Here is a 14,433-nt window from a genome sequence, read left to right as displayed (position 1 = left end):
ATATCATTTTTTTTGTTTTGTTTTGTTGTTGGTTTTATTACTTTGTTTTTTTTAATATATTTTTTATTTAAACACCTTGATTAGATACATGATTGTGTTGTTTGGGTTTCAGTCATGTAAAGAACACCACACATAACCAGTGCAACATTCCCATCACCAATGTCCCAAGTCTCCCTGCTCCCAACCCAACCCCTGCCTGTACTCTAGACAGACTTTCTATTTCCTTCATACATTCTCATTATTAGGATAGTTCGAAATGTAGTTATTTCTATAACTAAACTCATCCTTGTTTGTGGTGAGCTTCATGAGGTGAGCTGTAACTTCCAGCCCTTCTCTGTTTTGTGTCTGAAAATTATTATTGCAAGAATGTCTTTCATTTTTCTTAAAACCCATAGATGAGTGAGACCATTCTGCGTCTTTCTCTCTCTCTCTGACTTATTTCACTCAGCATAATAGATTCCATGTACATCCATGTATAGAAAAATTTCATGACTTCTGCATGTAAGGCAAATGCCCTACCTCCATGCTATCTTGGTGGCCGGAATTAATTTTTATGCAAGTTTTAAAAAAAAATCACTCTCTTTGAGAATAAATTTCTATTTATTAACCTTTAGGATTGTTATCTAAATCAGTTTCTCAATGGATAACTAGTGACTTTATAGATGCGATGATTGCTCCAGATTCTTGAGTTTTAGGTTGTTTGATAACCACCAGCCCCAAAGCCAATAGTGTCCTACCTCTAATCTAGTGTTCTTTAGAGTGTGCGATATCACCCCTCTGTAGACATTCTGATGAGGAGTATGAAGAACCTTCTGTGTTGTTGAGGAGTGGGGAGGAAGTACTTACTGTTTCCACGGGCTAACTGATTGATTTTTTTTTAAACCTGTGAAGGGGGCGGTAGACCAAATAACTTATAGTCTAACCAAAAACCTTTAGGATCTGCTACTGTTCACAGTATTCATGTAAGTTTTCAGGAACTTTGAAGTATAAAGCAAGCTACTAAAATTTATCTTTAATATATTGTCTCATAGTTTAATTCTCACTCATAGTAATTAAAAAAACTCAGCCAATTTATAAACTTGCTGTACCAATTAATTTTTGTAAATATTAATTAGTTTTGAAGAAGTTGCAGTAATTACTATATTGCCTTTATATATTTCCTTGGTATTTTTCTAGTTGTTTATGTTTATTTAGACCACATCTGACAATGCTCAGAGGCTACTTCTGGCTCTCTGTTCAGGGACCACTCCTGGTGATGTTCAGGACACCATGCAGTGCCAGGAATTAAACCTTTATGCAAAGCATGTACTCAGCCTGTTGAGCTCTCTTCACACAAATGTATTTTTCTTTATTCAGAAAGGATTCTTGGGGCCGGGCGGTGGCGCTAAAGGTAAGGTGCCTACCTTGCCTGCACTAGCCTTGGACGGACCGCGGTTCGATCCCCCGGTGTCCCATATGGTCCCCCAAGCCAGGAGCAACTTCTGAGCACATAGCCAGGAGTAACCCCTGAGCATTACCGGGTGTGGCCCAAAAACAAAAAAAAAAAAAAGAAAGGATTCTTTAGTTATCACATGTTCCTGTAGCTGTCGGTGAATAGTTGCTTAGTTGTGATTACTTAGATCTTTGCACGAGCCATGGAATGTTGCATGGTCTGATTCCCCTTTATGGCCTAAAGTTTTCCTCTGCTTCCTTTCAGCGCTCCAGTTGGAAGCCTGTTGATGGCTCTTCAAATGTATTATGGTGAGACTGTTCAGGAAAGAAAACAGAAGGATCAAAAAGCACTCCATGAGCTGAAGTTGCAGGAGTGGTAAGTCAGATGCCTGCTAGGGTATCTGCATTTGCTGAATAGTTGATATTTTTAAATATTTATTTATTTATTTTAGTTTTGGGGCCACACCCAGCAGCACTCTGTGCACTCGTGGCTTTGTGCTCAGAGATTGCTCCTGGCAGGTTTGGGGGACCATGGGGGATGCCAGGAATCGAACCCAGGTCCATCCCAGGTTGGCCACATGCAACACAAATGCCATACTACTGTGCTATTGCTCCGGCCGAAGCTTTATTTTAAATGAGTACTTCAACTTGTACCATGCTGGGTCTTTTAATATTTTAAATTAAAAATAGAGGAAAATGAAAGACACTACTTTGATTTCCTTCCTTTTGAAAACTTTTTCTGTTAAATTGTAATGAATATCACTTGTTGCTTTCTTTGACTACAGAGTAAATTATCTAAAGAGAATATATAGTAATGTGTATACTTTGCATGGTTTCATATGAAAGGACATATTCCCATTTATATATCGGTGGACAATATCGGGCATATTAAGTCTTCACATTTAAAATTCAAATTTTCTTATATAGATAGGAGAATTAGGTAGATAAAATGAATGTTCATGAACTTGATATCACTAAGGAAGGAGTAACTTTTTGTATTAATATCTTTATTTAAGCACCATGGTCACAAAAATGTTTGTAGTTGGGTTTCAGTTTCTTAGGTCACAATGCACTGAAATTAGAAGTGAACTACAAAGGGACACACTGGGTCTTAAGCAATAGCATAGTGGCAAGGCATTGGTCAGACCTGGTTTTGGTTCCCAGCATCTCATATGGTCCCCTGAGCCTGCCAGGAACAATTTCTGAGTGCAGGACCAGGACTAACACCTGAGTGCCGCTGGGTATGGCCCCCAAACAAACAAATGACCCCCCACCAAAACCCACAGGGACAGAGAAGAGGTGATATCAAAGCTGAAATCAAAAGATTCCTGAAAATAAATGCAAACGACACAAATTATCAGAATTTGTGGGACACAGCAAAAGTGGTACTAAGAGGAAAATTTATAGCTTTACAAGCATACCTTAAGAAGTAAGAAGAGGATCCTGCCTGCTTCAGAGGTGGGTCGGGACATACACACACACTGATTCCTGCTGGTTTCTGCCAGGAGTCAGAAGGGCACAGGAGCCATCTTGGGCCATGGTGTTTCCAGCCGCCTGAGACTGGATTTCATCAGCGTTCCTGCCAGTGAACCTGCCTACTACAGAGAGTTCTTGGCTGGCTTTGCCCTCCTGTTGTGCCTTGGAAGCCTGCCGGCTTAAAGGGAACTCTTTGCTTTGCTTGTCTGTCTTCCCTGAATACTTGAAGCTCTCCTTAGAGGGCTAGGAAGCACACCACCCAAAAAAACTGTCATCTAGAGGCTGCAGAAGAGCGCGGCCGCTCCGCTTTGCCGTCACACACTCTTTTTAACCAATGAACCCCACCACAACACGCAGAAAAAAATCACACTAAAGCATGACAATGGGGAAACCTTGCAGGTAAACACCATACACAGAGAATGAAGATGATAGCTCGGATGACCTAAAAAATTCCAAGCATCTGATTAGCTTCTTGGATAAGGAACTTAAAATAGCAATATGGAAGATGTTTGTAGAACTCAGAGAAAGCATAGATCGATCTGAACAGAATACAAAGATAGAAATCAGAAAACTCCAAACTGAAATAACAGATCTGAAAAACACGGTAGCTCAACTGAAAACCTCAATGGATGGCCTCGTCAGGAGGGAAAGAGCAGCTGAGGACAGAATCGGAGTACTAGAAGATGAGCTGCAGAAAAACTCAACACAACAGAAGAAACTGGAAAAGAACCTTAAGACAAAAGATCAGGCAATGGAAAAAGTACTCAAGGAATGTGAACAGATGAAAATAGAAATCTTTGATAAACTCAACAGAAACAACATAAGAATCATTGGAGTTCCAGAGGCCCAGGTAGGAGATCCCCAGGAAGAATCAACTGTCAGAGACATCATCAAAGAGATACTCCCAGAGTTAAAGAATACATGCAGGGCCCAGAGAGATAGCACAGCGACGTTTGCCTTGCAAGCAGCCGATCCAGGACCAACGGTGGTTGGTTTAAATCCGGTTCCCCGAGCCTGCCAGGAGCTATTTCTGAGCAGACAGCCAGGAGTAACCCCTGAGCAATGCCGGGTGTGGCCCAAACACTAAAAAAAAAAAAAAAAAAAAAAAAAGAATACATGCAATCAAATCCTGCATGCCCGAAGGGTACCAGCTAAAAGAGACTTGAAGAAAAACATCCCAAGACACATCCTCTTTACAATGACAAATCCCACAGATAGAGATAGAATACTGAAAGCAGCAAGATCAAAAAGGGAAATTACATTCAAAGGAGTATCCTTAAGACTTACAGCAGACATGTCACAAGAAACTCTCAAGGCCAGAAGACAGCGGTGGGATATTGTGACAAGACTGAATGAAATGAATGCCTTGCCAAGAATACTGCACCCAGCCTGACTCACGTTCAGGTTTGAAGGAAGGATACATAGCTTCATGGATAAACAACAGCTCAGAAACCTCACAGATTAAAAACCAGCCTTAAAGAAAAAGTGAAAGGTTTACTTTAAGACAAGAGAGACCAACAAACACAGCAAACTTATCTACAAAGATGATATTAAATCCTATGACAATCATCTCCCTCAATGTCAATGGACTAAATTCACCAATTAAAAGACACAGAGTGGCAAAATGGATCAAAAAGATGAATCCAACCTTCTGTTGCCTACAAGAAACACACCTAAATAATCATAACAAACATAGACTCAAAATCAAAGGCTGGAGGAAAATCATCCAAGCAAACAGCACCTTTAAAAAAGCTGGGGTGGCCATATTAATATCTGATGACACCAACCTTATACTCAGAAAAGTGGTAAGGGACAAAGATGGACACTTTGTACTAATCAAGGGATATGTGCAACAGGAAGAAATCAGACTTTTAAACATATATGCACTAAAAGAGAGACCAGCAAATTATCTAATACAATTATTGACAAATCTCAAAGAAGACATCAATAATAATACAATAATTGTGGGAAACCTCAACACGGCCCTGTCAACACTTGATAGGTCAACCAGACTGAAACCCAACAAAAACATACTGGCCCTGAAAAGAGAAATGGAAGAAAAAGGAATAGTAGACATATATAGGATGTTCCACCCCAAAAAACCTGGATACACATTCTTCTTCAGTGTACATGGGTCATTCTCCAGGATAGACCACGTGCTGACACATAAAACATACCTTCATAAAATCAAGAGGATAGAAATCTTTCAGGCTACCTTTGTTGACCACAAGGCTCTGAAATTAGATGTGAACTACAAAGGGACACAGAAAAAAAACAATTGGAAATTAAACAGCCTGCTACTGAACAACTAGTGGGTCCGGGATGAAATCAAAAAGGAAATCAAAACTTTCCTAGAAACAAATGATAATGAAGACACAAACTACCAGAATCTATGGGACACAGCAAAAGCGGTTCTGAGAGGAAAATTTATAGCTTTGCAAGTACGCATCAGGAAGGAAGAAGGGGCATACCTGAATAACTAAATGACGCAGCTCACAAAATTAGAAAATGACCAACAAAAGGAACCAAAAATAGAGAGAGGAAATAACAAAACTGAAGTGGAAACCCAAAAACAATCTGAAAGATCAACAAAAGCAGAAGTTGGTTCTTTGAAAAATTAAACAAGATTGATAGACCATTGGCAAAATTCACAAAGAAAGAAAGAGAGAGAGAGAGAGAGAGAGAGAGAGAAACCTGATAACCCATATTAGAAATGAAAAGGGGTAGATCACGACATATTTCAGAGATCCAAAGGGTAATCAGAGACTACTTTGAGAAACTTTATGCTACTAAACATGAAAACCTAGAAGAAATGGATAAATTTCTGGACACTTATAACCTTCCACGGTTAAGTAAGGAGGATGTAGCATATCTAAACATTCCCATCACTATGGAGAAAACTGAAACTATAATCAAACATCTGCCTAAAAAGAAAATCCCAGGCCCAGATGGATTTACTAATGAATTCTTTCAAACCTTTCAAGAGGAGTTACTACCAATCCTAGCCAGGCTCTTCCATGAAATTGAAAACAAAAACAAAAACAAAAACCCGGGAACATTCCCAAACAGCTTTTATGAAGCCAACATTACCTTGATACCAAAACCAGACAGAGATGCTGCCAAAAAAGAAAATTACAGATCAATATCCCTGATGAATGCAGATGCAAAGATCTTCAACAAAATCCTGGCAAATAGGATCCAATGCGTCATCAAGAAGATCATACACTATGACCAAGTAGGTTTCATCCCAGGAATGCAAGGATGGTTTAACATCTATAAATCTATCAACATCATACACAACATCAACAAGAAGAAAAATAAAAATCACATGATCATATCAATAGACACAGAGAAAGCATTTGATAAGGTCCAACACCCATTCTTAATCAAAATTCTCAGCAAGATCGAATGAAAGGAACCTTTCTCAATCTAGTTGTACCAATGGCAAATATTATTCTCCATGGAGAAAAACTAAAAGCCATTCCACTAAATTCTGGTACAAGACAAGGCTGTCAGCTCTCACCACTCCTCTTCAACATAGTACTGGAAGTACTTGCTATAGCGATCAGGCAAGAAAAAGATATCAAGGGAATCCAGATAGGAAAGGAAGAAGTCAAGCTCTCACTGTTTGCAGATGACATGATACTCTACTTAGAAAGTCCTAAAGACTCTACCAAAAAGCTTCTAGAAACAATAGATGCATATAGGCAAGGTGGCAGGCTACAAAATTAACACACAGAAATCAATGGCCTTTTTATACACCAATGATGACAGGGAAGAGATGGATGTTAAGAAGGCAATCCCATTCACATTAGTGCCACACAAACTCAAATACCTTGGAGTCAACTTGACCAAAAACATGAAGGATCTATACAAAGAAAACTATAAAGCCCTGCTCCAAGAAATAAGAGAGGACACACAGAAATGGAAACACATACCCTGCTCATGGATTGGCAGGATTAACATCATTAAAATGGCAATACTCCCCAAAGCATTGTACAGATTTAATGTGATCCCTCTAAAGACACCCATGACATTCTTCAAAGTAGTGGATCAAACACTTGTGAAGTTCATCTGGAACAATAAACACCCTCGAATATCTAAAGCACTCCTAGGGAAAAGGAGTATGGGAGGCATTACTTTCCCCAACTTTAAACTGTACTACAAAGCAATAGTTATCAAAACAGCATGGTATTGGAATAAAGTCAGACCCTCAGATCAGTGGAATAGGCTTGAGTTCTCAGACATTGTCCCCCAGACATACAATTACCTAATTTTTGACAAAGGAGCAAGAAATCCTAAGTGGAGCAGGGAAAAACCTCTTCAACAAGTGGTGCTGGCAGAACTGGTTAGCCACTTGCAAAAAAGTGAACATAGACCCCCAGTTAACACCATGTACGAAGGTAAAATCCAAATGGATTAAAGACCTTGATATCAGACCTGATACCATAAGGTGTATAGAACAACACATAGGTAAAACACTCCATGACATTGAGAGTAAAGGCATCTTCAAGGAGGAAACTGCACTTCCCAATCAAGTGGAAGCAAAGATAAACAGATGGGAATACATTAAGCTGAGAAGCTTCTGCACCTCAAAAGTAATAGTGCCCAGGATACAAGAGCCATCCACCAAGTGAGAGAAACTATTTACCTAATACCCATCAGATAAGGGGCTAATCTCCAAAATATACAGGGCACTGACAGAACTTTACAAGAAAAAAACATCTAATCCTATCAAAAAATGGGGAGAAGAAATGAACAGACACTTTGACAAAGAAGAAATACAAATGGCCAAAAGGCACATGAAAAAATGCTCCTCATCACTAATCATCAGGGAGATGCAAATCAAAACAACAATGAGATACCATCTCACACCACAGACATTGGTACACATTACAAAAAACGAGAACAATCAGTGCTGGCGGGGATGTGGAGAGAAAGGAACTCTTATCCACTGCTGGTGGGAATTTCATCCAGTCCAACTTCTATGGAAAGCGATATGGAGATTCATCCAAAAACTGGAAATTGAGCTCCCATTCAACCCAGCTATTCCACTCCTGGGGATATACCCTAGGAACACAAGAATACAATACAAAAACCCCTTACTCACACCCTATATTTATTGCAGCACTATTCACAATAACTAGGCTCTCCAAACAACCAAGATGTCCTTCAACAGATGAATGGCTAAAGAAACTGTGGTACATATACACAATGGAATATTATGCAGCCATCAGGAGAGATGAAGTCATGAAATTTTCCTATACATGGATATACATGGAATCTATCATGCTGAGTGAAATAAGTCAGAGGGAGAGAGATAGATGCAGAATAGTCTTACTCATCTATGGATTTTAAGAAAAATAAAAGTCATTTTTGCAACAATCCTGAGACAATGAGAGGAGGGCTGGAACTTCCAGCTCACTTCATGAAGCTCACCATGAAGAGTGGTGAGTGCAGTTATAGAAATAACTACATTGAGAACTACCATAACCATGTGAATGAATGAGGGAACTGGAAAGCCTGTCTGGAGTACAGGTGGGGTGGGGTGGAATGGAGGGAGATTTGGGACATTGGTGGTGGGAATGCTGCACTGGTGAAGGAAGGTGTTCTTTACATGACTGAAACCTAATCACAATCATAGATGTTTAATCAAGATGTTTAAATAAAAAAAAGTTAAAAAAAAGAAGTAAGAAGAGACTACATAAAGAACTTAATGGCACAGATTATAAAATTAGGAAGTGATCAACAAAATGAACCAAAAATAGGTAGGCAGAAGAATATAACAAAAGCTGAGAGCATAAATTAATGAACTGTATATCCAAAAAAAATCCAAAAGATCAAAAGAAAAACTTAGTTCTTGAAAAAATAAACAATATCAATAAACTACTAGCAAATTCACAAAGAAAGAGAGAGAAACATAATAAACCTAATTAGAAATGAAAAGGAGGAGATCGCTTGAAATAATCAGAGACTACTTTGAGAAACTCTATGCCACTATACATTGAGAGCCTGAAAGAAATGGATAAATTCTTGGATTTTTGCATATCTAGACAGATCCATCCCTCTGAAGGAAATTAAAATGGTAATCAAAAGTCTTCTCCAAAACAAAAGCCCAGACCCAGATAGATTCTCTAATAAATTCTTTCAAACCTTTCAAGAGGACTTATTACCAATCCTTTTTAGGCTCTTCCAGTCTTCTTATTTCAGTTTGGAGTTTTTTTTCATTTCTATTTTCATATCCTCTTGATTCTTATTTGTGGTTCGCTCAGCTCACTCCATGCTTTCTTTGAGTTAAGAATCCTCCATATTGCTTCTCTAAACTCCTTATTTGAGAGGTTAAATAAGTGGTCAGCACTGTTCGGCTCATCAGAGCTGCCATCTTTATTCTCTATGCATGGTGTTGGCCTGAGTTGTTTCCCATTGTCATGCTTATAATGGTTTTTTTTTGTTTGTTTGTTTGTTTTTGGGCCACACCCAGTAACGCTCAGGGGTTACTCCTGGCTATGCGCTCAGAAGTTGCTCCAGGCTTGGGGGACCATATGGGACAACGGGGGATCGAACTGTGGTCCATCCAAGGCTAGCGCAGGCAAGGCAGGCACCTTACCTCTAGTGCCACCGCCCGGCCCCATAATGTGATATTTTTTACATGTTGTGCTGGGGTTCATTGACTAGAGATGTGCACAGCCATGGAGCAAAGCTGGCCAGGAGAGTGTAACTTTTCCCCTCTTTTATCTAGTTATCTCCTAGAGTACAGTAATCAAAATAATGGCAAAATTTGTGTTAATTCTTAGTAAGATCAACATAATGGACACGAATTCAGCTTTCTGGATACCAAAGTTAACATCTTTTTTTTTTTTTTTTTTTTTTTTTTTGGTTTTTGGGTCACACCCAGCAGTGCTCAGGGGTTATTCCTGGCTCCAGGCAGGCACGGGGGACCATATGGGACACCGGGATTCAAACCAATGACCTCCTTCATGAAAGGCAAATGCCTTACCTCCATGCTATCTCTCCGGCCCCAAAGTTAACATCTTTTGCTTTTGTTTTTGCTAATGCTGCTGCTTTAGTAATTAAATGAGAGAGAGAGAGAGAGAGAGAGAGAGAGAGAGAGAGAGAGAGAGAGAGAGAGATTATTGATATCTATAGGCTTTTGTTCAGTGACTTGATAGGACAAAAAAACATTGATTTTGGAGCCTATGAAATGTAGAAAATAAGATTTAAATTCCAGTTAGACTGTTAGTTCTATGACCTTAGATATTGTCTTTAACTTCAAGTCTCAATGTTATTAACTATTCTTAAATAAACCACAACGCTCATTATTTGTTTTATTCTTTCCTCTGCTTCATGGTAAAAGGGCAATGGAATATGCAGTTAATTGGGTCCTAGGATATGCACTTAAAATTTGGAATGTCAACATAAAATTTGATATTACAGGGAATTAAAGGGATGGAAACACTAAATTATTTCTACTCTTAGAAGTCCTAAGATACTTTAAAATCAAAGGAAATATTAAGAAGTTGGGCGTGGAAAGTAAAGATGACTTGAATCTTATATAGAAATTATGGAAGAATTAATATTTATAAAAATATGAACAAATATTTATATCTCAGTATTGAAAATATATCACAAACCCAAAAACCAAAAAAAACTGGGGGCCAGAGAGATAGCATGAAGGTAGTGTGTTTGCCTTGCATGCAGATGGATGGTGGTTCGAAACCCGGCATCCCATATGATCCCCTGAGCCTGCCAGGAGCGATTTCTGAGCATAGAGCCAGGAGGAACCCCTGAGTGCTGCCGGGTGTGCCCCAAAAAACAAAAACAAACAAACAAAATAGAGTGCTGAAGAAATAGCATAGAGGTAGGACATTTGCCTTGCATGCAGAAGGATGGTGGTTCGAATCCCAGCATCCCATATGATCCCCTGAGCCTGCCAGTAGCGATTTCTGAGTGTAGAGCCAGAAGTAACCCCTGAGCACTGCTGGGTGTGACCCAAACCCTCCCCCCAAAAATCACAAACCACAGAGTCAATAACATTGAAATTATGAGACCCCCAATTTGCTTTGTTTTGTTTTGTTTTGGGGTTACACCTGGCAGTGCTCAGGGGTTACTCCTGGCTCTATGCTTAGAGCTCCTGGCAGGCTCAGGGGACCATATGGGATGTTGGGATTCAAACTACCGATCTGCATGCAAGGCAAACACCTTATCTTCATTCTATCTCTCCAGCCCCGAGACCCAAATTTTAACAAGAAACAAAGGTGCCTGTTATGATGGTCAGCTTGGGGGTGAGGGAGAAAGGGTGGAGAAGGGGAGGTATGGGATAGACTCAGGAAATGGTAAAGGGATGTTGGAATTGGTGGTGGGATTGATGCTGAAGTATTGTATGTCTAAAAACTGAACTATGATAAATCATAAAGCTTTAAGTAAAAAAATTTAATAGAAAATTTAAAAATCAATAGAGAACTAAATGAATATTGGAAAAAATAAAATGAGAAAAAATTAAGTGATCAGTTATTTAAAGATAGAAAACATCAAGAATGGGTCAAAACAGTTGATGAGTTATAGTACCAAATAATATTTTGACAGGTGGTGGAGTGATAAAACAACAGGTAGAGAGCTCTAGCCTTGCTTGTGGCTGACCTGGGCTCAATTTCCAGTATTCTGTATGGTCCTCTGAGAACCAGGAGTGATTTCTGACTGCAGAGCCAGTAGTAACTTCAGCAATCACCAGGTGTGGCCTCCCTTACCCCACCTCCACCCCCAAAAGATAATACTTTGGCAAAAGAAAATAGTGTCAAAATGTGTAGGTTGTTTATATTCATTAATAGTTGATTCTGATTATCTAAAGGAATAGTCTAAAATGACTTTTTTTTTTTTTTTTTTTGGTTTTTGGGCCACACCTGGTGATGCTCAGGGGTTACTCCTGGCTGTCTGCTCAAAAATAGCTCCTGGCAGGCACAGGGGGACCATATGGGACACCAGGATTCGAACCAACCACCTTAGGTCCTGAATCGGCTGCTTGCAAGGCAAATGCCACTGTGCTATCTCTCCGGGCCCTAAAACGACTTTATCTAGAGTTGATCTTTCTAGAATTGATATATATTTGAAAATTGATTTTATCTCTTTACAACATTCATCAATAGTGCTGTCCTATCTGATTTTAACATAACTAGAGTACCTTTGCTTCAACCTTTGTCCAGTTCCTCAAAGTCTAAAAGCAAAGAGATCTACAGGGGGGCTCAACCTTTTTCTGAGGGCAAGATGCAGCCAGATTGTAAGGTCCACTTCTTAGTTGATTGTGGGGGAATAAGGGCTCCAGATTCTGTACATAACATACTACTAACTGTTTTATAGGTGGAAGCTGCCGTCAGAGCAGTGTCCATTTTAGTGATGTGAGTATTTTAGTTGACTTGTGAGTGGAAGCTGGTTTGGAGAAAGAAGAAAGTCACTGTAATTCAAAGTACAAGTGACATTGACAGGAAGAATTAGAAGATCAGCAGGAAAGGAGACAAATAATATATATTTTTAAATGTCTTTAAAAACTAAAGCAAAAGAGTAGTACATGATACATTCTTTTTCTCATTTGATTGCAGGAAAGCAAGATTACAGTTTACAGAGCTCCTCCCTGGAGAAATCGAAAGTGATTTACAGAAAAATAAATCCAAAGAAGATGCTGAGAAAATTGAAGCCTTGCTAAACCTTCCTAGAAATCCTTCATCAACTGATAAACAAGACAAAGACTAAAAGGGTCCTGGGCCTTGGAAAGCTCTTGGGAGAGTTTCAGGAACTGTGCTGCCATATCCACATCCTTGCTGGATGACAAATCTGAATGCTGGCCCTAGATGGGAAGTGATTTAAATGTTCTTTTTCATTTTGATTTCACACCAGGATTTGGACTGTTGTACTCTAATACATTTAAATACATAGTTACATGTATTGGTCTGTTATGTTTCTTATATCTATACTGATGGATAAATGTACTTTTTCCTGAATTTTGCAAAAGTAAATATAAAATTTCCTAAAAGATTAAAGTAGAATTCTACAGATTGTTTTTATTTTTTTTAATCCTTGCAACTTTCTTGAGGGCAGCTTAAGTGCTGCTGCCAGTGATGCAGCTAGTTCAGTGCTAGAGCCTGAAGATTAGATGTTGCTTGAGCCTTGTAGTGTTGGGGACAGGTGGTCGTGCTCAAGACTTCCACAACCACACCCAATGATCCTGGGGGTTCTGTAGGGCTATACCCAGTGGTGCTCACAAGGCTTTGTGATGCCTAGGTATTGTACTATTTCTCCAGCCCTGTGTTCTAACTATATCAAGGATACAAAGATTCTTGTACAGGGTATTTTAGGAAAAACTAGAGGAAAAAAGGAAAGAATTAGATAAGACAAATAGTCTTTGCAACATTTGTTTTTTGATCCTGGTAATAGTCTGGGGGTAATGGGATGGGGTGGGGCTAAATGTACAGTAGTATTTGGTTTAGTTTTACTACAGATCAAAAATAATTCTACACCTTTTGTAATAAAATTTAGATTTAACAAACATGAAGTAGCCACATCTTATTAAAGAGATAGTGATAGTCTCTTGTTTTTCCCCTTCACAGTACTGACAAACTATTTACTGGTGTAAGCAAGATTTGCTTAGAATAGAAGTCATCTACACTCCAGGAGCTTGTAGCAGCTGTTCTGCAGAGAATACCTTTTACCGAGTGGGCAGGGAGGAAGTAACTCCAGTGTACTAAGAGGAAAACAACAAGCAGTACTTTGTATTTAGGAAGCCTTTTAGTTCCTACTCTGAAAATACAGGGTTCCCCCCGCCACACACATACAGAGGAACAAAATTTGTGAGATTGCATAGTGCACTGACTGAAACCACAGGCTCTACAGACAGGCCAAATGACTTGGAATCTCAGCCATATGGCTTTGCAGCCATATGAAATGTAGCAGACATTTCCCTTTAAGTTTCAGTTTTCTTTTTTTGTTGTTTCTGTTGGTGTGTTGGGGTCACTCTTGACAGGATCTCAGGGACCGATATAGTGTCTGAGATCAAACCCAGGCCTCCTTTTTCTTCTTGGGGGGTGGGGTCTTGGTTTTTGGGCCACACCTGGTGATGCTCAGGGATTACTTTTGGCTCTGCGCTCAGAAATTGCTCCTGGCTTGGGAACCATATGGGATGCCAGAAGATCGAACAACAGTCTGCCCTAGTTTTGCACATGCAAGACAGACGCCCTATCGCTTGCGCCACCGCTTCAGCCCTCAAACCCAGGCCTCCTTTCTATAAAACATGGGCCATGTGTTTAAAATAGTGTTCATGTATTGGCTTTAAGGTATAGAGTTAGTTACTGCATTCCTTCACTAAAGTGCCAAACACCCTAAACCCACATCCTTATGTTAGATCCAGTATATCTCATCCTGCCCCACTACCCCCCATCCCCTTCTTCCTTGGCTTCTCAATACTGTAATCCTTTTTTGATTATTTGATAACTTCCATTGCTCATCTTGTTTTTCTCTTCACCATAAATGAAAAAGATCAAC

The 14,433-nt window shown here is 39.4% G+C and overlaps 1 protein-coding gene across 1 annotated transcript in view; it reads left to right on the top strand.

Moving 5' to 3' along the window:
• TIMMDC1 (translocase of inner mitochondrial membrane domain containing 1) overlaps window positions 1-12,935 on the top strand; it is a 33,398-nt gene extending 20,463 nt beyond the window's left edge. The window contains exons 6-7 of the mRNA XM_049785930.1: window positions 1,697-1,807; window positions 12,498-12,935. Coding sequence (XP_049641887.1) covers window positions 1,697-1,807; window positions 12,498-12,648 — 262 coding nt within the window. The 3' untranslated portion in view covers window positions 12,649-12,935. The remainder of the gene's footprint in view (window positions 1-1,696; window positions 1,808-12,497) is intronic.
• Window positions 12,936-14,433: the final 1,498 nt, after the last annotated feature.

This window comes from Suncus etruscus, chromosome 13, assembly GCF_024139225.1.
Source record: "Suncus etruscus isolate mSunEtr1 chromosome 13, mSunEtr1.pri.cur, whole genome shotgun sequence".
In the NCBI taxonomy this organism is placed as follows: Eukaryota; Metazoa; Chordata; class Mammalia; order Eulipotyphla; family Soricidae; genus Suncus; species Suncus etruscus.
This window is presented reverse-complemented; position numbering and strand designations above follow the sequence as displayed.